The sequence below is a fragment of the Xiphophorus couchianus genome, chromosome 17, assembly GCF_001444195.1.
Source record: "Xiphophorus couchianus chromosome 17, X_couchianus-1.0, whole genome shotgun sequence".
Lineage (NCBI taxonomy): Eukaryota > Metazoa > Chordata > Actinopteri > Cyprinodontiformes > Poeciliidae > Xiphophorus > Xiphophorus couchianus.
In genome coordinates, this window is record NC_040244.1 from 6528137 (window position 1) to 6555054 (window position 26918).

At 37.6% G+C, this 26918-nt stretch overlaps 1 protein-coding gene across 1 annotated transcript; it reads left to right on the forward strand.

Annotated features, from left to right (window-relative positions):
* The first annotated feature begins 1154 nt into the window (after positions 1–1154).
* gnptab (N-acetylglucosamine-1-phosphate transferase subunits alpha and beta) lies at positions 1155–26762 on the forward strand. The gene is made up of 21 exons (XM_028043719.1): positions 1155–1449; positions 2036–2121; positions 3014–3133; positions 3426–3476; positions 8181–8383; positions 8976–9040; positions 9415–9549; positions 13885–14046; positions 14125–14304; positions 15181–15351; positions 15427–15550; positions 15628–15840; positions 16623–17596; positions 18426–18625; positions 19118–19337; positions 19419–19532; positions 19604–19689; positions 19771–19869; positions 21274–21441; positions 23060–23150; positions 25100–26762. The coding sequence occupies exons 1-21, from the start codon at positions 1288–1290 to the stop codon at positions 25169–25171; spliced, it is 3696 nt and encodes a 1231-aa protein (XP_027899520.1). The 5' UTR covers positions 1155–1287; the 3' UTR covers positions 25172–26762.
* Positions 26763–26918: the final 156 nt, after the last annotated feature.

Consider the following 26918-nt stretch of genomic DNA (forward strand, 5'->3'; position numbering starts at 1 on the left):
GTATAAGGCTTCGTGTCAGGAGTAAAAAATTCAGAGAGCTGCCACTATTTTGCTTTTTTCCATCGGCTCTCTCCAAAGACGCGTCTTTGTTTTGTTTTTTGTCTGTCTTTGTTTGTATAAGGTAAACAATGCATATCTCTGTACCTCTGCAGCTTTGTTGTTGATTCATGCGTTGCCTTGTATGAGATTAAACTCTGTGATTTTGTGACGTCAACGTGCAGTGTTGTTGTTTTCACTCTGGCTGCACGCCACCCGCTGAGGGCCCGGAAGATTGAGGAAGAGAGAGCCAAACGTTTTGTCCAAAGTTAATTTAATAAATTATTCTTCCTTAATAAGACACATTTTAAAGTTTTATAAATACTGACGCAACATGTAATTTCAGATAACTGCCTGGCACAAAACGTTAGCTAATTAAAGCAATACAAGGCAAGAGGAAGAAGGACAAAGATGAAAAACATAAAATAAACTGACAAAGATCTTCAAACAATGCCTATAAATCCCCCAAAATATGTTACAATGATACAATTTGAAAATAGTTATAAATTTAAAACTGATTGTGTGTAAAGAATCAAAGCAATGAAGCAGAGTCTGTATTTTTTTTACCTTAATAATTTGTTTAATATTTGTAAACAAATATCATTACAGCCGAAAATATGGAATTTTGAATAATAAAAAGAGAAAAAATATATTTTTTGAGAAGATGGTATCTTATAAAGCAATTTCAAAGTGACAAACATCTAATTTTGTTTACAACTAAATTAGGCTACTTGCCCTGCCAATAAATAAGAGATATATCAGCTAAAACAAAACACATTAACATTTTTGACACTTCTCATTTAGTCAATTACATTTAGGGTTGATAATTTTGGTGCAACAAAGTATTAGCTGTAATTTGATCATTAATAATTAAACATGTAATTATCCCTTTGTGCAGTTCCAAAGCAAGAAAAAATAGCTGTTCAAATACATACAGAATAATTTAATTTAATTTAATTTAATTTAATTTAATTTAATTTAATTTAATTTAATTTAATGCTACAGAGTAACAACAGACTGTGTTGTTACACTCTGTAGTGGCACCTTCTCCCCACTAGAGGCCAACATAGAACCTTTGCCGGAGAAGCAGCACCTCGGTTCCAGCGTCACCGCCGCCGAAGAAGAGTGAGATACGTTGGTTGTCATGTGCAGTCGGTCGGGCGGTCAGCTGACGCTTCCTTCTCGCTTGTGATGTTTACTTTTTTTTGTCGGTCGCTTTAACAGGCGGCTGTTTTGACTTTTTTTGAATGAATGCAGCGCTATGCTCGACCCAGGAGAGTCATGGTCGTCGTGAACTCGGTGCTGAAGCTGCTGCAGAGGCAGACCTACACCTGTCTGTCCCACCGATACGGTCTCTACCTCTGCTTCGGGGGTCTCGTCCTCATGATCGTTTCCGCCTTTCAGTTTGGAGAGGTGAGTCTACTCTGGTTTCGCTTGTCAAGCTTGTAATGGCTTTTTCTTTATCGTTCTTTTGTAACCCAAGCAGCTCTTAGCCTCAAACCGGCCTCTCTGGCTGCTGACTAAAGACTCATTCAAACCAAATCCCAGTCAAAAAGCTGCCAATTTAAGCAAATATGCTCCTTGAGGAGCAGACACGTGTTGTCCATCGGTATTCAGGACTTATTTTCAGTCTTTTGAGTGTACCGAAAAATTCGTCCACCTAATTAACCTTGTAAAACATTCAATCCATTGGAAACGTATTTATACTCTTTGAACTTGTTTACTTTTTGCCTTGTTAATTTAATGTGACTGCCCAACACAAAGTAGTGTGTAACTGTGATGTGGACAGAAACGGGTACAGTTTGCACACTTTACTCTGATAGTCTCAAATATGGTAGCGGCAGCATTATGCCGTGGAGCTGACTTTGAAGATTTTTGCAATTTAACTTACCATATCATTGTTGGGCTTGAATATATGCAAAGCAGTGTCGTAGTAGTCTTGGTTTTGTGTCATATTTGGGATGGAGAAATGTGTTAATTGCATTTTCTCCCCATTCAGGTGGTGATGGAGTGGAGTCGCGACCAGTACCATGTGCTTTTTGACTCCTATAGAGACAATGTGGGTGGGAAATCATTCCAGAGCAGGTAAGATTTTTACATCTATTACAATAAATCATCTGGCTCCATCTCACCCCAACGTCTTTCTCTGCCACACAGAAAAATGTATATTACTGGTTTTACAAGTTCTTAACTGAAATGTATAAATATATATAATAAAAATAAGTCCAAAAGAAAGAAAAAGAATGCAAGACTGAATTGCTTATGTCCAGAATCCTGAACTGTAGCATTGTTTCATAACACGATGGAGATACTGGATGATAAGAGTGATAGAAAAGTCGCTAGTTTGAAGAGTTAATAAGATAAAAAAAAAAAATCCTATAATATCTGCCCCTTTTCTCCCAAGAATACAGTCAAACAATATTGATTTACACACAAAAAACAACTTTGTATTAGAGAGTTGTACAGTTTTGTGTAGAACATAGTGTTAGTGAATGGAAGCAGCTGAAAGTCTTTTCTAACTAGTCTCAATGTGTTTTATTTTTGAGGATTTTGTTGATTTAAAGTGGTATAGATTATTGATTTAATGTTTTATTTAGGTAGCTGGTCAACATTTTGTACTGACAGAGGATAAATAAAAAGTAAAAGCTAAACAAAGCTACATATTTCTTACCTGAGCAACTAAGATCCAAGAGTTAACATTGATTTTGAGATAATTGTTTCATACAATTTATAGCTTTTCTGCCTCTAAAATGACATAATTGTTTTATATTGTAAATTTTAAATTATTTGGTTTGTCTTGTTGAAAAACAGTTTAACTTTGCTTTGCCTTGAGAGGAAATCAGGAAAAACAGGATAGGGCGAGGCAATGTCTGAACAAACACTACTCTAGATTCCAGGCTTGACAGAGATCCGCTTTAGGGAGATAAACTGGACCACAGCCTTGCATCACTGATATGATGTTTCATTTAACTTTCAGGCTCTGTCTGCCTATGCCTATTGATGTTGTGTACACATGGGTGAACGGTACAGATGTGGCTCTGCTGAAGGAACTGAAGGCGGTCAAAGAGCAGCTGGAGGAAGAACAAAAAGCTCTGAGGTATCAGACGCTTCTCCACAACTGTTGGAGACCAACCAGCCTGTTTGCTCAAACTGATGTTGAAAATGAAAACTTTCACTTTTTTCCCTCCTAATCAGTTGAAACGTTTCCACAATGAAAAAAAATATTTGATTAGTTCTCAGGCATTTCTTGTAATCTTGATTGTTTTAGGCTGTAGATACTTTATATATTCTTTGAAAGCACAAATTAAATATTGTACAAATTGTACAAATATCTACAAATTTTTTTTGTAGATTATTGTGATTTTTAACATTTTTTTATTTGCACACAGGGAACAACTGGGAAAAAATGCGAGTGACACCACAGAAGTGCCAAAAGATAGGTGAGTTCATCTTGGTCTTTTTCACATTTTATCATGTTTCAATCACAAGAATCTACAAATCTGGTGTTTTACTAAAAACAACACATTAGTAGTAAAGAAAATTATTGGTCTTTAAGTTCACAAATGTTAAATATGTTCAATTTAATTATATTTTCAGGTATTTTATGTTAATGTTGATTTATGCAAAGGCTTTTTAGCATAAAAGAGGAAAAAATGCTTTTTATTTTTGTAAAGATTCCTTTATAACAACATATTTATATGTCTGAACTAAAAGATGTCTGATCTTCACATTTAAAATTAAATTCTAATTAAATCTAAATTAAAGTCCAGTTCAACCTTGGGCATTCACAATTCACTCAGTTGAAGCAGAACTGTGTGTTATTTATGCATTAATAAAAATACTTTATTAATACCTGAAGAACTTAAATGTTTTTTTTAAAGAGTATTATTCTCTATTATCTGTATTATTTTGTAGAATGTGATGAGTCTTTCCTATAAATTTAGAAAATTGATAAATTTAGATACCATAGTTTGAAGAAAGTTGCTTATAAAAGCCTGTTTAGATAATAAAAACAGATTTTTACATAATAACTTAAGAGGAAAAACTCCTAGAATAACCATTTAGTGTAGCATCCATTGTCAAAACATTTCCTTTTTTATTCTTTTTTTTGATCAAGGTCTTTTTATTATTATTTTTTTTTACATACACCACACACACACAAAAAACAACAACAAAAACAAAACAAAAAAAAAGACTGACAAAATTTACAACAAAAATCCCTCCCAACCCTCCTCTCCTATACCGGATCTACTACCCCAACACGAATACACCTTTTATTCATACATCAGCCGATACAAAGCACAGGTTTGCACACAAAGAACCAATATTTGACCTTTACACAAAGTTATCTGCCGAAATATTCCCGACATAAGATATAAATGGCTGCCAGATGTCAAAGAATTTGTTTACAGATCCCCTAACAGTATATCTGATCTTCTCTAAATGAATGTAAGACATAACTTCTCTTAACCAATGTCCATATATTGGAGGATGAAGGTCCTTCCATCGAAGAAGAATGAGTCTTCTAGCCAGTAGAGAACAGAAAGCTAACACAGTCCTCTGATGTTTGCTGAAGGAGGACTCTGCTGGAGCTACCCCAAAGAGAGAGATGAGTGGTGATGGACAGACAGTTTGTCCAAATATTCCTGAAAAAGTGTCAAAAATGCCTTGCCAATATCTGTGTAACTTTGGACAAGACCAGAATGTATGTAAAAGTGTGGCTGGAGATTGTTTACAACGATCACACGTCGGATCCAAGTCCCTTTTGAGTTTGCACAATCTGTCCTTAGACCAGTGTAGACGATGTACTACCTTGAATTGAACTATAACATGTTTCAGACATATTGAGGACGAATAAATATTTTGAATAATTTTTTGCCAAACTGTGTCTGATATGGACTCCTCCAAGTCCATTTCCCACTTGACCCTCAAGGAATCTAAATTGGTATCATTAAATGAACTGAGCAGAGAATAGACTCTACTCATAGAGCGTCTTGTTACAGACTTGCACATCAAAACCTCATCAACAAGAGAAGTTGGTGGATGTAAAGGGAAACATCCAGAGTTTGACATTACAAAATGTCTCAATTGTAAATACCTGAAAAACTGTGACTTGTGAATGTCAAATTTCTGTGTGAGCTGTTCGAATGAGGCAAACTTATTATCTATATAAAGATCATTTAGAGAAGTTATTCCCTTTAAACTCCAGGCATTAAAAACAGAATCCATTAGTGAAGGAGCAAACATGTGATTATTTGATACTGGAGCAGATATTAATAATTCCGTACTTTTAAACATCCTCCTGCACTGATTCCAGATTTTTATTGTGTGAGTTATAACCGGATTAGAAGTATAAGTTGAGATTGGTTGATTAAACGGTAACGGGGAGCAGAGTAAAGCAGAGAGAGAGCTAGCCGTAACTGAATTCCTCTCTAAAGTCACCCAAATGGGAGCAGGATTGTCCTCTCTCAACCAGTACAGTAAGGCTCTAATATTAGCCGCCCAGTAATAATATAGGAAATTGGGAAGTGACAAGCCACCAAGACCATGGGGTAGCTGTAGCATCTTACAGCCTATTCGCGGGTGCTTTTTATTCCAAATAAATGACGACAACTCACTATTTAATTTTGTAAAGAAAGTCTTGGTGAGAAACACTGGCACGCTCTGAAATAGATAAAGTAATTTAGGCAGTATTGCCATTTTGATTATATTGATTCTACCTCCCAAGGATAGAGGCAGAGATGCCCATGTAGTGATGTCTTTCCTAAGGTTCACCAGAAGAGGCAGGTAGTTTGCTGTATAAAGATCTTTGTGACTATGAGTAATCCAGATACCAAGGTATTTAAATTTAGCAGGGCTAATTTTGAAAGGAACTGGACCCATATGCTGCACTTCCATTGGAGTCACAGGCATCAATTCACTTTTTTGAAGGTTAACCTTATAGCCAGAAATATTTCCAAACTTTTGAAGTAAAATAAGTAACTCAGGAATACTAGATAAGGGATCCGAGATATAAAGAAGTGTATCATCAGCGTAAAGGGAAACTTTATGTTCAGTGCCAAACCGATTAATACCTTTAATTTTGGGGCTGTTTCGCAAAGCCACTGCAAGTGGTTCAATTGCAATTGCGAATAAAAGTGGCGAGAGTGGGCATCCCTGCCTCGTCCCACGTTTCAATTCAAAATAACTGGATAGATTACTGTTAGTGCGTACTGCTGCCATTGGCAAGGTATATATCAACTTCACCCATGAAACAAATTTAGGACCAAAGTTAAACATCACCAAGGTCTTAAATAGATAGTTCCATTCCACCCGGTCAAACGCTTTCTCAGCGTCCAGCGAGATTAAAATTTCATTACAGTTGTGACTGGGCGGGGCAGAAGTATACAACACATTAAATAGCCGCCTGATATTAAAGAAGGATTGACGATTTTTAATAAAACCAGTCTGGTCAGGTGAAACAATTGTAGGGATAATCCGTTCGACTCGTTTTGCCAACATCTTTGTGAGAATTTTAACATCAGTGTTTAATAACGATATTGGGCGGTATGAACTACAGCTCAAAGGGTCTTTATCCTTCTTTAAAAGCAGTGAAATTACAGCCTGACGCATAGACAGCGGCAATAAATGTGTGGCCAGGGACTCCTCAAAAACTGATAGCAACAGGGGAGAAAGTAAATCCAAAAATGTCTTAAAAAATTCTGCCGGGAAACCGTCTGGTCCTGGAGATTTTCCATTTTGCATATTTTTAATTGCAGAGTTAATCTCAGCTAAAGAAAAATTTCTTTCCAATTCGTTAGATAGATCAGAACTTAGTGAAGGGATTTTAATATCTTTAAAAAAATCATCCAATTCAGTTGGGTTAAGTGAGGCTTCAGAGGTATACAGAGATTGGTAAAATTTGCTGAAACATAGACTAATTCCAGCATCCTCACAACATTTTACACCATGATCATCATTTATCGCTGAGATATCCTGTTTAGCTGAACGTTGCCGTAGCTGCTGCGCAAGAAGGCGTCCAGCCCTCTCACCATGCTCATAATAGCCACACCTAGATTTGGATAATAAATATTCGGCCTTTTGGGTAGATAAGATGTTAAACTCTGTCTGAAGTAATACACGTTTCTGAAGAGAGTCTTGTGTAAAAGTATGGGAGCATTCCCTATCTAATTGTAGAATCTGATCTGTTAACAATTTTAGCCGTTCGATACCTTTCTTCTTTTTGTTTGCACAGTAAGAAATTACTTTTTTATTCTGTAAGAACTTTTCACAATCTTTCTGCTCTTAATGAGCTTGAACTGTTTTTAAAGAAGAACAGGCAAAGATTTCAGTTTTCTATGTGACCCTTAACCCCAAAGAACCTGAAGTACATGCCACGCTTTTCCAGATTTTTACTTCTACAACAATTTGGAAATCATAAATTATTTTCCTTCCACTTCACCATTTTGCACAGATTTTTGTTGGTCTGTCATTTAAAATCACAGTTAAACAAACTGAGGATCTTAACAAAATGTATGCATTATTTTTGTTGTGTTGTGGTTTGCACTTTCATGAAATTTTCTGTCATTTTTGTCTGAATGTAAAGATTTTTGTTAAGCAGTTGCTGCAGTTTGTCACATTTATCCAGTTGAGCTCAAACTGTTTTAACCAAAATAACGACGATGTCTTTGAGGTCGGGTTTTCAGAGTTGCAGTTTCTCAGAGTAAAGCTTCCTATAACAGGAAGCCAGGGTCGGTTAAACCACAAGAAAATAAAATTCAGATGTCTGAACTGATTAGATTCCTCAAAGATAAGCTGTGGTTGTTGTTTACTTATACAATGAAACAAATCTTCTAAAAAAATATTGCACATGTTTTGAGAGACATCTTATAAACCCAGGTGATAAATAATCTTGGACTGATTTGTTGCAAAGTTTGGACTTTGGCTTGTGTGGTTCCTGTTTCATTTGAACTCTTTGTCTTCTTCCTTGTCTGCTTTGTCAAAGTTTAACCACAAACACCAGAGCTGCTTCATGCAACCTTTCATGTCGGTGTGAACTTCACTTTCTTCACACATAGAACGGCGCAAGCATAACACAAAGGAGGAGGCTCTCTCCCTGTATGTGCAGATGTGTTTTATTTACTCCCTTTTTCATGTTTTGTCAGTGATAAGCCTGAATGCCTGCTGTCCCACTGCATCGTGGCGCCCATGCTGGCGCTGGATCCCGCCCTGCCGGCCAACGTCACCCTCAAAGAGCTGCCTGCGGTCTCTGCCTCCTTCTCTGCTGCCAAAGAGCTGCTGCTCATGAAGAAACCTTTCCACCTGCCTGTCAGCGTCTCCATTGTCGTCTTTCATTTGCAGGCTGATGGTAAAAAACAAAATTGGGAGCTGAAAAGGCTAAAATTTAGCAGGAAGTGTTAGGGATGCAAACAATGAATCAACTCATAACTAATTTTTGATTAATGATTTATTAGATTAAAATTAGTTACATTCAATCAAACAATACCGTAGTGTCCGTTAGACCTTCTTGTAGTGTTGTAGTTTGGCCGCCATCCAGCAGAGGGCGCCGAATGACAGCATTAAAGATGGCGGATGGCGCACTCATGAATGGGAAAGAGAAACGGTTCAGACAGGTTCAGAGGTCCGGTGTGGGATGTAAAATGTTCTGTTGTGAAATATAAACACTCTTGATAATAGAGAAAAGTCAGGTTTTTAAGAAAATGACCGTTTATTACTGGATTGTTAGTCGATTAATTAATTGATAACTTGCATGCTGTAACTGCTAAGTAATTTCCCTGCTGGGATGAATAAAGTAATTCTATTCTATTCTATTCTATATTCTATTCCTATCTATGACGCAACACTTTTCAGACCTATTGTGTAGTCTGAGAAGTGGCGCTGACATGGACTCAAATTTGAGTCTAAACACTGTTGCTTTTGTGTCCTTTTCTCTTTTTCAGCTGATAAAGCCTATACAGATCTTTCCAGGGAAGTCCACAAATTTGCTGTTTCCAGATGCTATCTTGTGAGTTTCTTTACCTGTTAAAATTCTTTAAATTTAAATTTACTTCCTGTCCTTTTTTTGTGTGTGGTGCGAAAGAAGTGTTTCCACTCTTTTTATATACAGCTGTGAAACAACCTTATTCTAGTGCAAAAGCTTTTGTGTGTGTTTCCTTTAAGCACTTTTTTTTTTGGTAATTTCAATTATGGAATAGAAACACAGCTGATGATACAACAGAAAAGAAGAGGCTCAGTCAAAGTACAGACCTTGACCTGATTAAAATGTGGTGGCTCTTCAACAGAGCTCTGCAGAACCAAATGGGCACAATTTGAGAATTATATCTGCTAAAAGCAAACAAAAAACAGATCTCTAGCGTTTTTATTCTGTTTGTCCTTCAGACGACGGATAAAGAGGCTCCAGGTCTCATCCACATGCAGTCTCTGGCCTACCTGAGCGGCTTCCCGGCATCGATCAAAGATACGGAGCAGTTGCGAGTCAAACTGCCGGCAGCAATAACCGGCAAGATCAAACAGGTAGGAGAGGCCCGAAAATGGACGGAGATCTCTGGTGAAGAGTTTAGTTCTGACATGCTGGATGTGTTGCCAGTTAGGGGGAATTACATTAAGCAAAACTAGAATATTTCTATTCCCAAAGTCTGTCAAAATAGAAAATAATAAAATAAAATTTTGGGAAGTAGCTGGAGACGTTGTAATACTTATTTAGCCCAGCAGGGAGCAATGTTGCACTTCTGATCAAAGTGCAGAAAGAGTTTTGACTTATAAACTGCATTTATTATGCGATCTAGAGAATGAAAAACACATTTACTTACACATAAAACACTGAAAAAAGTACTTTTTTATGCGCATAAATTCTACTAAAGCAAATTTGTAACAGTAACATGTTGTATACTACAAACTTTAACTGTTTATGCCTCTTAAATAGCATCAGCACTCGCTTGATGAGGCTTAAAACACAGCTAAAAATATATTCTCTGTTTTTAACAATTACTTTGATGTGAGGATGAAAGCTCTTTGTTTGGCTCGCCGTCTGGCAGTTTGAGTATTTTGGGACGCAGGAGAGCCACTAACGAGTGTGGAGTGATACGGAATAATCAAAGAAAACAAGCGCTGAGCGATCCTGCCGCTGCAGCCTGAAACAGGGCGGCTCTGATGGTGTTCTCACATGGCTGATGAGTTTTAATAACATCTTTCATAACTGGCTTAGTTTATGATGAGAATACAAATAAATGTTGTACAACAGGCTTAGCGAATCCGTGTACAACTGGCGTTACCTAGGTGTTATTTTGGTTCATTAAGGATTGGTTGAACAAACGTATGTTGTGTTTAGTTTAATTTAATTGATTAATTTATCCAAAATAGTCAGATTTTGTTTAATTGAACACTTAACATAGTAGTAGTTTTATATAAAATGTACATTTTACTTTAATAAAAGCAAACATTTTCTTTTAATTATGTCAGTATACACCTAAAGTTTGGTTGGTTTTGTGTAGTAAAGTAAATTCTTACATCTGGGAGGTTGAAAAGGCAATGATTTATTCGATGGTGACACAAACTGGAAGTAAATTGTCCAGCTTATTTTTTATATTTTTTCCACATCGTTTAATTTTATATGTGTTTTTATACCTCCATTTATTTTCCTTGGCTCTGATTGGCTGTAACCCCAGGAGCATAGAGAAGTAAGATGTAGATGTTGGCTTCTGCGGTAATGCTAAGACAGCACTACTATTAATGCATATTAAAGTATTTTTGGTGTTTGAATTATTAAAATAGGCAGTTTTAAGTGTTTTTATTGGGAGTTTTAAGATTTTAGCTATTCTTCTTTGAATGTATTTTTATATGTCCTCAGTAAAGAATACAATAAAGAGTATGACCGTTAGATTAGATTAGACTTGCCGTAATTATTTATGTTTAAAATCTTACATTTTGGTCTCTGACCAGCAAACAGCTGGAGAATCAGTCGATAAGCAGCTGTTTGGGTGGCTGATGCACCATTTAACCCACATATTATCATCCCCAAACCAGTTGTCCCAACGTTCCATGAACTGGGCTCCAAGCTTCAAGTCATGTGATTATATCCGGCGATATTCCGGCTGTAACTGTATCTGTGTGTGTGTGGAGGGCTAACATTAGAACAACTGTTTGTTGTGGCACCATGCCTGTCTGCCTGCTGGAAAGTCACCAGTATTTTTCTGCACCTGGAGAACCCACTCTGTCGCCCCATTCCTCGCCTTTTGTGGGTCCTCATTTGATGATTTATTGCGGCGTGCGAAGTCCAGACGATGGACGCTCTGCTCTGTGTTGGCTGGTCGTTCCCGTCTGGCGCGGCCTCCCGCTCCACAAGCCTCCATAAAATGCACAGTTTGGATTTCAGGGTGTTTCCTGGTGTCGCTGGACTGCTTCTTTGAAACAGGGATGATCTGCATAGTGCGGCCAGTGCGTTTCAGCGCTGAGAACAGCTCTGTATTTATAGCCAGTATTAGGCTGAGTGATGCGCTGATGAAAGTTGGACTACAAGCCCAATCACCCGCCTGATGAGTCCTGCCCCCGTGTTTGTGTACGAGTCTGATGAGCTGACATGTTTATCTCACTGGATATTTTAAATCCCAGATCCTGTGGTTGCAAAACAAATCGAAATCATAACCTCTTGTGGGATATGCTACTATTTATATATATTTGAAAAGAATACGTTTTCTTCTGTCAGTTCTTCTAAACCAAGGGTGTCAAACTAATTTTCGTTTTGGGCCCAAACAAGATCATGAAGAATTTTAAAGGGTTGGTTGTGCCAGAATGCATTTATAAAACCTGTTCACAAACTGTTGAAACATCTTTTCAGTCCCTCTGGGATTTCATGATACTTTTTCAGATTTCTTTTGCAATACAAATCTAAGCTTTTGTGGTACTAATTTGGAAATATTTGCAATATTTGCCCTTATTTATGACGGTAAATGCGACTTTTTATATAGATCATGGGCTGTAATCTGACATCAATTAAGGTTGAGACAGCTGTTTAGTATAAGTAAAAAGGTTTTGGCAGTTTTTGTGTGAAATCAGCTATAAACTATTATGTGTTAAGTTGTGATTTGTTGATTTTGTGTGAATTTTCACAATAATTCTGAAGGAACTGGATTGACTGATATGATTTGGCAGTAAACAGATTAAAACTGCATTGATTTGATTAATAAAATAATATTAAAAGCACATTTAACCTGGAATCTAGAGGACCACATGAAAAGCCTTAAGTTTGACTCATGTTCTACACAAGCCAAACTTTTCCAGAACTTTTCTGATTACACTATTCTGAATCTAAACAATTATCATCCTGCTGAGACTGGCAGCTGTTTTAAATATTTTCGAATCTATAATTGTTCTCTTTGTAAGATATTTGATTAGAAACGGTTCAGAAATGTTTTTGATTTTTCCCATTAATGGGGAGCAACAGTAGCTTCTCTGATCTTTCCAATTAGTGTTGTGTTGACACACGTTTGTATTCTCCAGAGTTAGTCACACTTGTAACTGGGTGATATGGTTTAAAATATATCCAATTTCTGAGTTTAATTACTTTGTTCTTGCCTTTTTTTCTAAAATAGAAACTGCAAATGACAAAAAATATTTTCAAAAGGTGACTTTTAATTAAATAATCCCTTCTGCGAGTTGTACATTGCAATTTTACCAGAAGATTGTCTTTAAATGAAAAGAAAAAAGTTTATTTAATTAGAAAAAGCTTCATAGAGTTATCTGGATGTGACAAAAAGTATTAACCCCACATGTCTGTTTTTAAAAATAATTTTTTATTCATCTGCTCTAATATTCTAATTTTAAATGTCATGTTTTTATTAGCTGTATGTGGAAAATCATCACAACTGACTGAAATGAATATTTCCAAACTATTGTTTTATATTTAATTTATATAATGCATTCAATTTTGTGATAAGGTTTCTGAAATGAAAGATGTTTCAATGACATTTTAATTCATAGATTTATCAAAATTGTTTCTATCTGCGGTGAATTTTGAAGACTCTTAGTTTAGTTTTCGGGTATCAATCAAAGGAAGTTAAAATATGTATTAACTGGGGTTTTTGTGTTGCTGTAGAGCTGCAAATTCTGCACAACTTCTAAAATTGGACAGAAATAAAACAGTTTTGTTTCATCTCATTCTTTTTTTTTTATTAATCTCTAGATAATCTCGTCAAAAGTGACTGCATTCAATCACTGCTTGCAGGATTTTAATAGTTTATCTTGGAGGGATTATCAGTATTTGTCAGATTTGACTGAATTTGCAGATAAAACAATTTTATTTCCTGACGCTTCCTATCCTCGTTTCCTGCTCTGTTCAGTGACTTGCATCTCTCCACCCCTGCAGAAGATGCAGATACTTACAGACTAAATAAATAACAGTTCTTTTTCTTTTATGGTATTTTTTAATCATGCAGCCACAATGGCAGCAGTCTGTAACTCCAGTTCTTGTTATACATTTTACAGCCGTGACAGCGTGCGTCAACTCAACACTTATTCATAGACGCGTGCCTCTCTTCACACTCCTCGGCTCAGTTTGCTTTTTGTTAGAGCATTGACGGGACTATAAAGAGTCTCGTGACCCACTGCTTGTTGTTACCACGGCCACTAAATCCTTCTCACCTCAACAAGACTTCAGAAAAAGCGACAAGTCGAGGCAAACCATGAGCGCGTGTTCGAATCGGAAACGAGTATTTAAAGATTAAAATGAAATTAAAGGCTGCTCTTTTTTTTTATCCTGAAAAGCACATCTATCCAATTAGTTTTTGGTCTGTCATCTTCGTTTGATGCGCTGCTGTATTGATGTTTTTCTGGTTATATTTCTGTTTACTACAGTTTGAGCTGTATTCAGAGGCCAGCATCGCCCTGCTTCAGCTGAAAACCCAGCAGGATTTTACCGATCTGAGTCAGCAGGCCAAAAAGAACCTGACTCTGGATGGGAAAGAGTTGAGCATCAGCCCTGCCTACTTGTTCTGGGATCTCACAGCTATCTCCCAGGTACGCCTGGATCTGGAGATCAGTTATCTGTGAGATCCGTGGAGCTTTTTATCAATCATAAATACACTTGCCTCTCAGTCTAAGCAGGATGAAGACATATCTGCGAGCCGATTCGAAGACAACGAGGAGCTGCGCTATTCGCTGCGCTCTGTGGAGAAGCACGCCCCCTGGGTGCGGCACATCTTCATCGTAACCAATGGTCAGATTCCCTCCTGGCTCAACCTGGATAACCCCAGAGTTACCGTGGTGACGCATCAGGCAAGCCTCAACCTCTCCTACACCAAACGGCTCCTACTTTCACACAGAGGGGATTAATTTAAAGGAAATTATGCTAGGTTATGATTGAATGTATGTGGATATTGTCTAGGGAAGCAAACGCTTATGATTAACTCTCGATTGATGGGTTATAATTAAGATAAAAATTAGTTCTACTGGAACTAGGAACTAATTTTAGTGTTGTAGTTTGACTGCCATCCACCAGAGGGCGCCGCTGCTCATCTTTAAGCAAGCGGAGCCGTTGATGCAGTAACAAAGATGGCGACCTAACCACAACGGAAAAGAGAAACGGAGTCCGGTGTGGGGTTCAAAATGCACTTTTTGCGGTTCTGTTTAGAAATATAAACATTCAACAAGTAAAATTTCACATTAATATCGGTCATTCAGCCGAACTGCATGACGAAGCTGCGTCAACTTAATTAAAAATTACGGATTTACCAAAGGTGAGGATAACATGTCAGAGGGGATATGATAAAAACAAACATGATTATTTTGAGGCCTGTTGCGAGTGAATATATTTAATCTAGTAAAGTTTAAACATCCCTTCAGGAGTAACAACTTCTGCATGAATACATCTTTCTTCATGGGGAATTAAATGTTTCACATATTTACTCTTTTTCATCTTTTGTTTTTCTCTTTAACAACTTTAGAGGTCCGTGTTTTATTATGTTGCATAAACAAGTCTAAGTTTATTATAAGTATTTAACGTAGATGATCTCACAAAATGTTACATTTTAGTTAAGTTTTTTTCAATTCAGCTTATTGTGAAAAATTTAACCCTTCATGTTATAGAAAGAATGTCAAGCCTCTATATGAGAAATCTTGTATAACTTGCATCCTTATGATTCTTTATTTCAGGACATTTTCCTGAACTACTCCCACCTTCCAACTTTCAGCTCTCCTGCCATCGAGACGCACATCCACCGTATCCCGGGACTCTCCCAGAAGTTTATTTACCTCAATGACGATGTGATGTTTGGCAAAGACGTTTGGCCGGACGACTTCTACAGCCACTCCAAAGGACAGAAGGTGTTTAGAGTAACAGGAAAAACACAGACATGTTTGGTTTAATGCCATAAATCTCAACTTCACTCCTTCAATCAGGTGTACCTCACTTGGCCGGTTCCTAACTGTGCTGAGGGCTGCCCAGGATCCTGGATTAAAGACGGATACTGTGATAAGGCTTGCAACAACTCGGCCTGCGACTGGGATGGAGGAGACTGTCTCGGTGAGGACGCTCTCTCTGTTATTTATGTGTCAATAAGCTAGTTTGATGTTTAACTTATGTTGAATTGTCCCTGACAGGCTCAGCAGGAAACAACCGCTTTCCTGCAGGGGCGGGTGGCGTTGGGCCCGGAGGAGCCGGTGGACCGGTTTGGCAGATCGGCGGTTTTGGAGGAATTGGAGGGATGTCGTACTGCAATCAAGGCTGCGCCAACTCGTGGCTGGCAGACAAGTTCTGCGATCAGGCTTGCAACGTTCTCTCCTGTGGGTTTGATGTGGGCGACTGCGGCCAAGGTATGTTTACAATCAATTTAAAAAATTCATCAGATTATCATCCGCTAGTGCTGTGATTAATCACTATGCTTAACTTTGTACACTTTAAATGTAAATATGCACAAAAATGTTTCAGAATCTCAATTTTCCAAGGTTGAAAAGTCATTTTGTTTAAAACGTTAGTTTAGAAATGCTAACTCTAAACTGTGCTTCGTTATAAGGGTAATTCATCATTTCAGTGTAGTATCTGTGGTTTTATGTAGGCTTCCATCAGGAGGGCCAAAACACGAATAACAAAACTATTTATTTAACCAAACAAAAGACATGGATCTGTTTAGCATGTGAAAACTATTCATTAGTCTTTCAAGTCACACGATTAGTCTCTTTAGCTTAGCGTAGCTTAACTGTATACTACATTTTTGGCTCTGTTATGCTTTCTCTATTCAACTTATCAACTTAAAGTAAAATTTATTGAACCGTTATAGACTACAAATTGCAAACAATTGTTTAATTAACCAATTTTTTCCTTTATGAAGAGTTGTTCTTGTTCAGTAGTCTGAGGCTGCTTTTTCTTCTTCTTCTTATTATTAAACATCATAGTCTGGTTTTATGGAACATCTAGAGATAATGATGGAAAACCCTGACCATCCAATTTTGTATTAATGTGTTACAACCACATTTAATTTCTCTTTGGGATCAGTAAAGTATTTTTGAATTGAATATACATCAACTTGTTTTGTTTTTGTGATTACTTCTCCCTTTAAGCAAAAAAAAACTAAATAAAATGATGTCGGTCTTTTCAGAGCACTTTGGCGAGCTGCACCGTGTGACTCTGCTCAGAAACCAGACCCTCTACACTCTCCCTCTGGGCGAGACTAGGCCGTATTTCAGCTTCGAGAAGCTGGCTCGCCGAGTCTCCGAGGCCCACGTCAAGGACAACCCCGTGGTCCGACACACGTCCGTCGCCAACAAGTGGAAAAGCATTCACCTGCTGCTCTATCCAGGGCAAAACGCCACCCAGATCCAGTACAACGTCACCTTTCAGATAGAAGGTGACACTCTGTTCACCATGATCTTCAGTGTCGCAGTCGATACGCGGGAGGTTCCTCAGACTAACGCCACTGGGGTCGGGAGCAAAGAGGCAGGAGAGGAGTCTAAGCTCACCCCGACGGCTGAGCCAGTTTTCCCGTTCTCGGATATTCCCGAGGGAAAACGAGGGCCGAAGATCCAGAAGAACCATCCTGCTGAATCTCAGGTTCTCATACAGGTTCCTTTGGTAAATGTCTCGGTTTTACCACTTGTTGTAAGGAACGAGCTGGAAAAGTTGGAGGAGAAACTTTTAATTGGTGACATTACGGTAAAGGGATACAACCTCGCCAAGGCTGAGCTTCTAAAGCCGTATCGTAGTCTGGCTGACACCAGCGTACAGCCAGGCAGAGACCAGGATAAGGCCCACAAAGACCTGGAGGAAGACAATCAGATGAAGAATAATCAAAACTCCGATCAGAAAATGCCAGAGGAGTCTAAACCTGCCCCTCCTCTCATGCCGGTCCGCACTGATAGTAAAATAAAAAGTCTTCTAAATCCTGAGCGTTTTCCTCTGAATCCTGTAATTGAGAGGCCCAAGATGTCAAAACGTCACAGCAACGTTTCCCAAAAGAGTGAGGAGATTCGAGGGGAGCCGCCTGCAGTCGGGAGGAAGCTGCAGCACTTTGTCTCCTCAGATCGAGGCTTTCTGCCGTGGGAGAGGAGGAAATTCTTCCAGGCCTTGCTTGAGGTAAGCAAACCCCAAATTAGGGATGCAAGTTATTGATTCATAAGTAAATCTATAGTTAATTGATCTTTGGCAATTTTCTTAAAAATTTGATATTTTTTTTGTATTAAGAGGGCTGACAGTCTTTCCATAACATTTTTCATAATATGCTGAATTTAAAGATAAAATAAAATTTTGTGTTAAATACTGGCTTAATAAATGTGATTTCTCACGTTATTAAATGCAGACATATTTATAAAAAATATATATAAACAGGAATTTCTAAGGTTCCTGAGTAGAAAAATAAAAGATGAGAAGAGTAAAATAAGTGAAACATTAAATTCACCATTAATAGAGATATTCAAACAGAACTATTGTCTGTGGTTGATCTTGAATAAATGTAAAAACTTTGCTCCATGAAGCGCATTAACGCACATATTAGGGCCATTGTAGAGCAAAAATGGAGTACATTTCTGGAAAAAAACGAAAAAAAACTCAGGAAATTTGTAGAAAAACTAGAAAATTTCAAAGTTTGAGAATGTGATAATTTGCTAGAAAAAAAATCAAGAAACTTTGCGAGTAATCCAAGAAATCTTCTAGAAATCTTGTGTGGGTCTGCCATGTTTGTTTCTCTTACAACTGACCTCATCACCAGCGCCCTCTGGTGGATGGTGGCCAAACTACATAAAAAAGGTCTAAATGAGCATCTTTGATTAATCCATTGGAACCAATTTTAATATAATAAACTATTAATCAACAACTAGTTGTAATTGTTTACATCCCTGTCCAAAACATTTTTAGGATTTTACTTTGAAGGAAACAATTTAATTCCAACATATGTCGACTTTCCCAGGAGGAGGAGCGTCTTCAGAGCGAGTTATCCTACAGGACAGACAGTGGAGCGACTGGGCGAAAGCTGCAGGACACCTTTGCCGACTCGCTGCGCTACGTCAACAGGTTGCTCAACGGCCAGTTTGGCTTCACATCGCGCAAAGTCCCCGCTCACATGCCTCACATGATTGACCGTCTCGTCATGCAGGAGCTCCAGGACACGTAAGGGACAATTTATTGCTTCTTTTTTAGCTAACTGTATGGTTGTGACTGTGTGTCATAGCAATAACAGCCCCACAAACACAAATACCGCTCTTGAAAAACAATCCTATTTGTTTCTTTAGGACATCAGTCATCTAATGAAATGTGATTTATATAATTACACTACAAATTGTAACTGCATTTAATCATATTTTTAAATTTACTGATATTTATGAATTCTTTCATTGAACAGTGACAAAAATAGTAAAACTAAAAATCCTGACAATAAGGACAATTAAAAAAAAACATTAATTGGAATTTATTATGACAACAATAAATCAAAATTCTTACCATGGTAAGAAAATTATCATGATAAACAATAAGCGGTACCATTTTTGTCCATCCGTAGTTAAAATAATGGCATTGCAGTTTTTAGCAATAGCTTCACTTTTCCTGTAACGGTTTGTTTCTGAAAGGACGACTTCTTTAATCGAGCTGAACTGCTTTCTTCAGATTTCCCGAAGAGTTCGACAAAACCTCGGCGCACCGCGTTCGTCACTCTGAGGACATGCAGTTCGCCTTTTCCTACTTTTACTTCCTGATGAGCGCCCAGCAGCAGCTGAACATCTCAGATGTGTTTGACGAAGTCGACACCGACCACTCCGGTGTTCTGTCGGACAGAGAGATCCGAACTCTCGCCACCAGGATCCACGAGCTTCCCCTCAGCCTCCAGGTCAGTCTGAGGATCTGATGTTTGTTTTCCTGGAGAAGCCATGTCGAGTTTTGACGTTTTTACTCTAAATGTTGAATGTAGGATCTGACGGGTTTAGAGCAGATGTTGATAAACTGCTCTAAAACCCTCCCAACTAACCTGACCCATCTGCACCTGGTGAGCCCCACGCAGGAAGCCTATTATGATCCCAACATGGTGAGCAATTAATGAATTTGACATTTTTGTTTACATTTTATTGCAATACCTAATTATTTTATTATTTCCAGCCTCCCGTCACTAAAGGCCTGGTCCTTCACTGCAAACCCATCACAGAGAAGATTCATAAAGCTTTCAAAGATCAGAACAAATACAAGTGAGGTCAAAGATACTATATTCATCACTTCTTTAAATGTTTATTTCTTTAAATACTGAGATGGAACGGCTTCTTTCACAGGTTTGAGACAATGGGAGAGGAAGAGATTGCTTTCAAGATGGTGCGGACCAATGTGTCCCATGTGGTCGGCCAGTTGGACGACATCAGGAAGAATCCCAGGTGAGAAGGATTTTATGTATGTTTAATGCAACATCAACAGGATGTCCGCACATCCTTAAAGAGTCTAAAATTAAAGCCTTAAAAAGTCTTAAATTCATCAAAAAAATATCTAAATTGTCCTTAAAAATATTATTCACAGGCAGGACTGTTTAATGCTGTGTGTTTTATGTCGATTTTTTCTCTTATGGGAGTTTTCTGTCTAGCTAAAGTTTAAGTCATACGCAGACATCTTCATTGCGTTCTGAGTCGAGGCGCTTGAGGCTACCGTTAACTAGCTGCTAATATATCTAGCTAGCTAGCTTCTTTTGCTTCCTTTAGGGGTAAGTACAAATTTGTTGCCAGTTGGCTGAACTATGCAGTGTGGGAAGAACAAATCTGCTGCCAAGAGTCAGAAGCAGATCCTAGAAATCTCACAGTTGTGGTACAAGTGTTAAATTTCATTCATACTGGTCTTAAAAAGGTCTAATTAAGTCTTAAATTTGAGTTGGTGAAACCTGCAGAATCTTGGGTTTAGTATAAGTAGGAAGGAAAATCTGATTTGGTTTTCAAAATATTGTACAAATCTAAATGTAGGCCATCCATATTTAGTGTAATCTGAGTAAAATACAGCTGTTTTGCTAGTAGCTGAAATGTAGCACAACTTTTGTAGCTTGTTGCATTGGATCAACAAGTTGCTCAAATGCTTATATTAAGCTGCAAATGTTTTTTGTTTTTTTTACAGTTTCTCGACCTGCTACACAAAAAAAGCTAAATTCCTGCATATGTGCTGCACATGCTAAAAAAATTAAAAATCCTCTTCAGTAAGTTTTAATTATACAATAAAAATGCTACAAATTGACATTTTCATCTCATATATACTGTTCCTTCAAAATTATCATAAATTATCTGTGTTAGTCAGACTGACATGAAATTCCCGTCTTATAAGAAGTTTGTGACCACTTATCTGAATATGGAAAAACTTCTGGAGAAAAATGATAAAAAGAAAATTATTTATGAAAAAATACTTTTTCCAGACATTTCTCCTTATTTAATTTGCCAAATTATTCCTTGATTGCACAATTTTGCCCACCAGTATTTTATTTTGAAGTTACTAAATCAATAAATGTCCTTATATGACCTATTTAGGTTGAACTGTAGCCTTAGTTTAATAATGAAAAGCACTAAAATAGCCATTTTGTGGGACTCTTAACAAATAAAATGGGCTTTAAAGAATCTGTATTTAGTCAAGGAAAGTCCATATCTTATTTGGGGCTTGTAGGTTAAATCATTGTTGAGAATTTTCATATACTCAGATGCTCGGAATATGTTGCAAAAAATGCAAGAAACAAATCCAAAGATTTGAGTTTAGAAAAGTCTAGAACGTGTGGCAAGCCGGATAATATGGCCTCCATTTGTCACCAACAGGAAGTTCATCTGTTTGAATGATAACATCGACCACAGCCACAAGGACGCTCCCACTGTGAAGGCCGTGCTCAGAGATTTCTATGAGTCCATGTTCCCACTGCCGTCCCAGTTCGAGCTTCCCAGAGAATACCGCAACAGGTTCCTTCATATGGAAGAGCTCCAGGACTGGTAGGTTATCAAACTGGGAACAAGTGGAAAGTGTTTGCACAAAACAAATGGGCAGTTAATAGTTTATCAGACTTTTTTAATCTAAAAAATATGTTCTCTTGCTTTCTTTTCAATAAAAATGAAATTTCTGCAGCTAGTTGCACAAAAAACTTAACTTTTCCCTTTAAGTTTATTTATTGCCCTGGAAAAAATGTGCAATTGACACTGGAAAATGATCAATGTAAAATGTGTAATAAAAATGTGTTGCAAATTTTTCAAATTTGCAACATTTTCTGGATTTGATTGTATAAATTTGCTGTCCTTTCTGATCTAAAAAGTGCTCTGTGTGAAGAATTTTAGATCAGAAAATGTGCTTAAAAATTGCACATTTTTAGGCACCGGAAAAATGTACAATTGTCTCTGGAAAATTAGCTAATTAAAAATGTGTAGTAGGCACTTTAAATTTTGCATTGTGGAAACGGTCACTGGTTAAATGTGCATTCAGTATTGGAAAAATGTTCAATTACCAAAGTAGATGTAAGTAATCCAAGTGTGTTTGTTGGACTTGTGGTTGCTAAGTGATGTATCTTGTGGCTTTCATCTCTAAAAGAGTTGATTTATGAATCATTAGAGTCCTTACTGTATATGAGCTGAATATTGAGTGAAGAATTTACAGCTGTCATCACTTTGACCAATGTTGCCGTGTTGGACGCGTGGGAATCTCTTGCTGAGGCTTTAAGGCTTCTTGTCAGGGATCCCTGTTCTTGTTGGCAGAGCCTGCAGCTCTGAATAGAGACTTTATTTAGACCGAGCAGCATGAGATGGGTAGCTGAAGCAACCGGCACAAATATCGGCTTTTAAATATGTGTTGGAAAAAAATCACTCAAATGTGTCCATTTGTTGCTGCAGCTGCTTAATTTCCACTGCAGAACTTAGCAGAAGTTAAAGTTAGAATTGAGGACTCTGGAAACATTTCGCTTGTAAATCATAACTTCTTGGTTCCATTTGTTATAAGTATGATGCAACACAGAGGCCTGTTTCTCTTAGTCAACTTACAAAAGGGGAAAGACAATAGAACATAGTGTTCAAGTCGGGTAGATGTCTTGTTTTTCTTTCAAACTTTTTCTTTTTATCTTTCAAACTTTCACACTTCCTTTTTTTCAAACTTTTTCTTTCAAAATTTCTCTCAAACTTTCTTCCAGGCTTCCTTTCTTTCAAATTTCCTTTTTTCCCAAACTTCCTTTTTTCCTTTCAGACTTCCATTATTTCAAACTTTCTTTCTTTCAATCTTCCTTTCTATCTCTCAAACTTTTTTTGTCTTTCAAACTTTCTTTCAGATTTTACCATTTTATATTCCAGAATAAATGTCTGGGGCTAAGAACTTTGGAAAGTTGAGTCTGAAAGTTTTCTGACAGGAAGCCTTCCTGGTGGATCTGATATAAAACATCACATCTGACTCCTACTGTCCAGTATGGTAGAGGATCCGGGCTGCTGTGGGTCTGCTTCTCTTCCTAAGACCCTTTGAACCTTTTTGGAGTTACAGATACATTTTCTCTGTCTCTGTTTATTCAGTGAGGTGTTTGTGTTTAATGCAGGAACAAACAAAAAGCTCTAACGACTTAAACATGTTGTTTTCCAGGCGGGTTTACCGGGACAAGCTGAAGTTCTGGACCCACTGCGTCCTCGTGACTCTTGTCGTCTTCACCATTATGTCCTTCTTCGCCGAGCAGGTTAGTGCCCACCTTGGACCGCCTCACATTTAAATAGAAACAGATGACATTTGTTCCCACACGTCCTTATTTCCATGATTCATGCCTGTGTTATGATTCAGGGCTTCAATAGAAATTTCAACTCTGAGCTCATATGTCAAGTCGGAATGATCATCTGGGCCAGAACCCGACTTAACAGAAATGAAAGACCCCCAGACATCCTGTATGAAAGGCGAGACCGGCCGCCTTTGTAGATCTGGATCAGACTGCACTGTGATTTATTTTAGGCTGCTTTGTTGCCAAGATGGTTGAATTTGTCGGTTAAACGCGACGATAAAGCCGTTTCCTAGTCACGCTTTTCAAATTTAGGGAAGGAAACCTGATTAAGGAAATTTAGATAAACCATTTTCTACCCAGGTATCACCTCTGTCCTGATCTGAACAGAAGGTTTTTAGTTTCTTCTCAGCTAACACAAAGAAAGGTTACCAATTGACCTTAGGATAATCTCTCCTATCACTTCACTGGGACCAGAGCTCCCACTGAGGAATGTGGCAATCATTTTGGCAGCAGGTGATTTTCTTGAGATATACTTAACAAGAGAGATAAAAGAGTCGTAATTTCACTCTGGTTCCCTGGACCTAACAAGGTTTTTACAGAGTTTGTGGAAAAGTTTGCAAGTTGGTTTGGTTATTTTTCAGATTTGTAAAAATATCCAAACGTCCTAACTTTATCCTCCGTCCCGTCATCTAAATGTCCTTCTTTCCTTCCTGCCTGCTGTCCCACTTCTTCACTTTCCTTGTCACTAAATGCTTTTTTGTTGACTGTAAAATTGTACGGTCTTTATAGAAACACGGCAGTTAAAAAAAAAAAAATTGTAGCTGTACCACATTAATATGTTTTGCACTTTTTTCACATCACACGTGTTGTGATCATCAACCGGATGTTACTGCTGGCAGAAACCACGAAGAAGACAACAGGAAGTGGTTGGATGGCGTGGCATGCTTTTAATGCCTTATCTTGTGAACAAACTTATTCACGTGTGATTTTAATTGTAATTCTTATTTAATGGAAACACAACAATTGCAAAATTTTGTTTTTTCAATATTTGCGGAATAGTGACAAATTTTGTGCACATTTGTAATGAAAACACAGCTAATTTGTACTGTGGTTGTGTCCGTTTTTCCTTACTCGTTTACTCCCTCTTTTCCCTTTTGTTCTTCATTGTCTCCTTCTGTTTTTCCTTTTCTTTCCAATTCTAGTACTACCTTACACCCTCTATTTCTTGTGTCCTATCTTCTTTTCTTCTATCCTTCCCACCTCCTTTCCATGTGTCCATTACTTTTTTTTGTTTCTTGGGTCCTGCGTTCCTTCCTTCCTTCCTTCCTGTTTGTTGCTTTTTCAGATTACATATTTAATGCCCACCTGCTGTAGAAACACACTGCCTATAAAAAGTACTCAGCCCCTTGAATGTTTTACCTTTTTATTGCTTTTACAAATCAGTAATGATGAACATCATTTTGATTTTTTTTTTACATAGAAAATGCAAGAAAAAAAACCTTTAATGTCAACATGGAAACTGATTTCAACCACATAATGACAATAAAATATAAGTATTTAACATAATAAAGTTCATATTTGAACAAAAAGTCTTAAATGTTCTGTGTGAAACATACATTATTCTTTTTAATAGTTTTAAAAAATCTTGAGATTTCATTTAAACAGTTTGATTCGTATTTAAAAGATGCGTGAAGTTTGACCAAACTAATGATAATTAAAGAAAAAAGTGACATTAGCCATTTTTATGAAGTAGTTACATTAATCGAAGAAACTTGCTCTCTGAGAGATACAGCTTTTCTCTTTTTCTTCTACCAGAACTGCAGAAAACAAGCGATGTCCACACATTAATTATTCTGCTTTTTGTAATTGTGCAAAGTTTAAATTTCTTTCACCCTTCTTCCTTTCTCCCGCAGCTCATTCTGCTGAAGCGGAAACTGTTCCCCAGACGCAGACTTACTAGAGACAGCAATCCAGAACGAGTGTAAAAGAGGAAGATTGTCTCGTCCTCTCTGAAAGTCGTCCTTCTGTCCTCCTTCGTAGAGAGACCAGGAAGGAATCTGGGTGGACGCAACAATCTGCACTGCTGAGCGCAGCATTTTGAGGATAAATGTGGGAAGATACTGCAGCCAGACTAAAACAAGAAGTTGAATTTTCTTCCACTGGGGGCATTGAAGAGAGACACACAGCACTCCTGCATCAGATTCTCAGACAAATGTACTGTCAAATTATGAAACTTTCTCCAGCAAGTTGTATTATAGGAAGCTCAGATTGCAGCAAGTTGTATTATAGGAAGCTCAAATTGCACCTGTATTTTATAATGGTACAAACTTCTAGAAAGTTTTTTTTTTTTTTTTAAGTTAAATATGTTTTTTGTGTTTAAAAGACATCTAAAAATGTCGCCTTTGCTGCTGCGAGTATCTTGGGAGCCAAAAAGAAAGTGTTGCATTTACAACCTTGTATTTTTGTTTGTTTTAAAGATGTAAAGATTCGGGTAAATGTATTTAAGTTGTGGCCGTTTCCACCTTTGCTGTCTTGGAAAACATGAAGTGCCTTCGTTTATTAATGTTGAATTTGAAAATTTTCTTTTGTCACCCACACCTGACCTGGTTTACAGAAACAATGAGTCAGACGCTAATTGCTATCATTACTGTATGCGATTGTTTTTTTGATGTGTGGTATTTCCGCGGCCTTCGCGGCTCCTGTAGGTGTGTCCCTGTGGGACTCGGCAGACTCGCTGCTGTCTGACATTCAGACCACATCAGCATGTTCTCTAACTTCTTTTCACCTATTGTGACGACGACTGATGCATTGGTAATGTCTTATAAATCGCTCATCATTATTTCAAACCCCTGATTGTCCGTTTTAACTATTTTTCTGGATTATATTGACAGAAATGTGAGCGACTAACTCAGCACATATAACCTTCACAGGTCCGTGAAGGTTTCCTCAAATTGACCTAGATTCTTCCGGTAGAATTTCAGCCGGGCCAATCAGCGCACAGAAGAAGTTCTGAACGATGACGTCATCGATTGCGTTCTGCCTGTAGCAATGGCGGCGGTACGAAGTCTCTCAGTTCGTGTTGAATTAACGTCAACAGCCATCTTGTTCGGCGCGGCACTTCTCCCTACTTGTTTACATCGCAGGAGATTTTTGGTAAGCTTCATAGCGCCGAAATGGCGCATTACAAAGCGGGCAAACGTTAGCAGGTGGGTAAAATTTTAAACTAAATAGCCGAGAGTCCAGACTTCTATAGGAAGCAAAACATATAACACTCGACTCTGGAATGATCTATTTAGTAAATATTTGTGTCATTTTTTTTTTTTTTTAGTATCTCAATAATCAAATTTTAACGTCGCAAGTGTACAGGACATTTTTTTTTAGAAGTACTGGCATCTCATTAACGTTTAAAATTCCTCGGCATCAGTATGAAGAATGTTTTGTATTATGTGAGAGACGATTCGGTGCCATCCAGTGTTCTGAGATGCTAAAGAACATGTCTGGGAATAGGACTGTTCCTCACTTTCAATCAGTGGTTTGTGACATTTAAATAAATTTTTATTGGGTCAGTCATCATGATTTTTCTTTTGGGGCAGTTTTTTAAATTTGATTTAGAAGAAACAAAATGCTTTTATGTAATAGTTTATGTTTCTAGATGTATTTTGAATACGAATTTTGCATAAATAAGCTTTTTTATGACAAATATGTCCTCACAGGGTCAAAGTTACTTCCACA

Bases quoted from the DNA above. Each gene is read 5' to 3' on its own strand.
- gnptab (XM_028043719.1), top strand. From the start codon at position 1,288: ATGCAGCGCTATGCTCGACCCAGGAGAGTCATGGTCGTCGTGAACTCG. The intron at 9,550-13,884 runs GTAGGAGAGGCC...TGTTTACTACAG, and splicing joins TAACCGGCAAGATCAAACAG to TTTGAGCTGTATTCAGAGGC. The intron at 14,047-14,124 runs GTACGCCTGGAT...CTTGCCTCTCAG, and splicing joins ATCTCACAGCTATCTCCCAG to TCTAAGCAGGATGAAGACAT.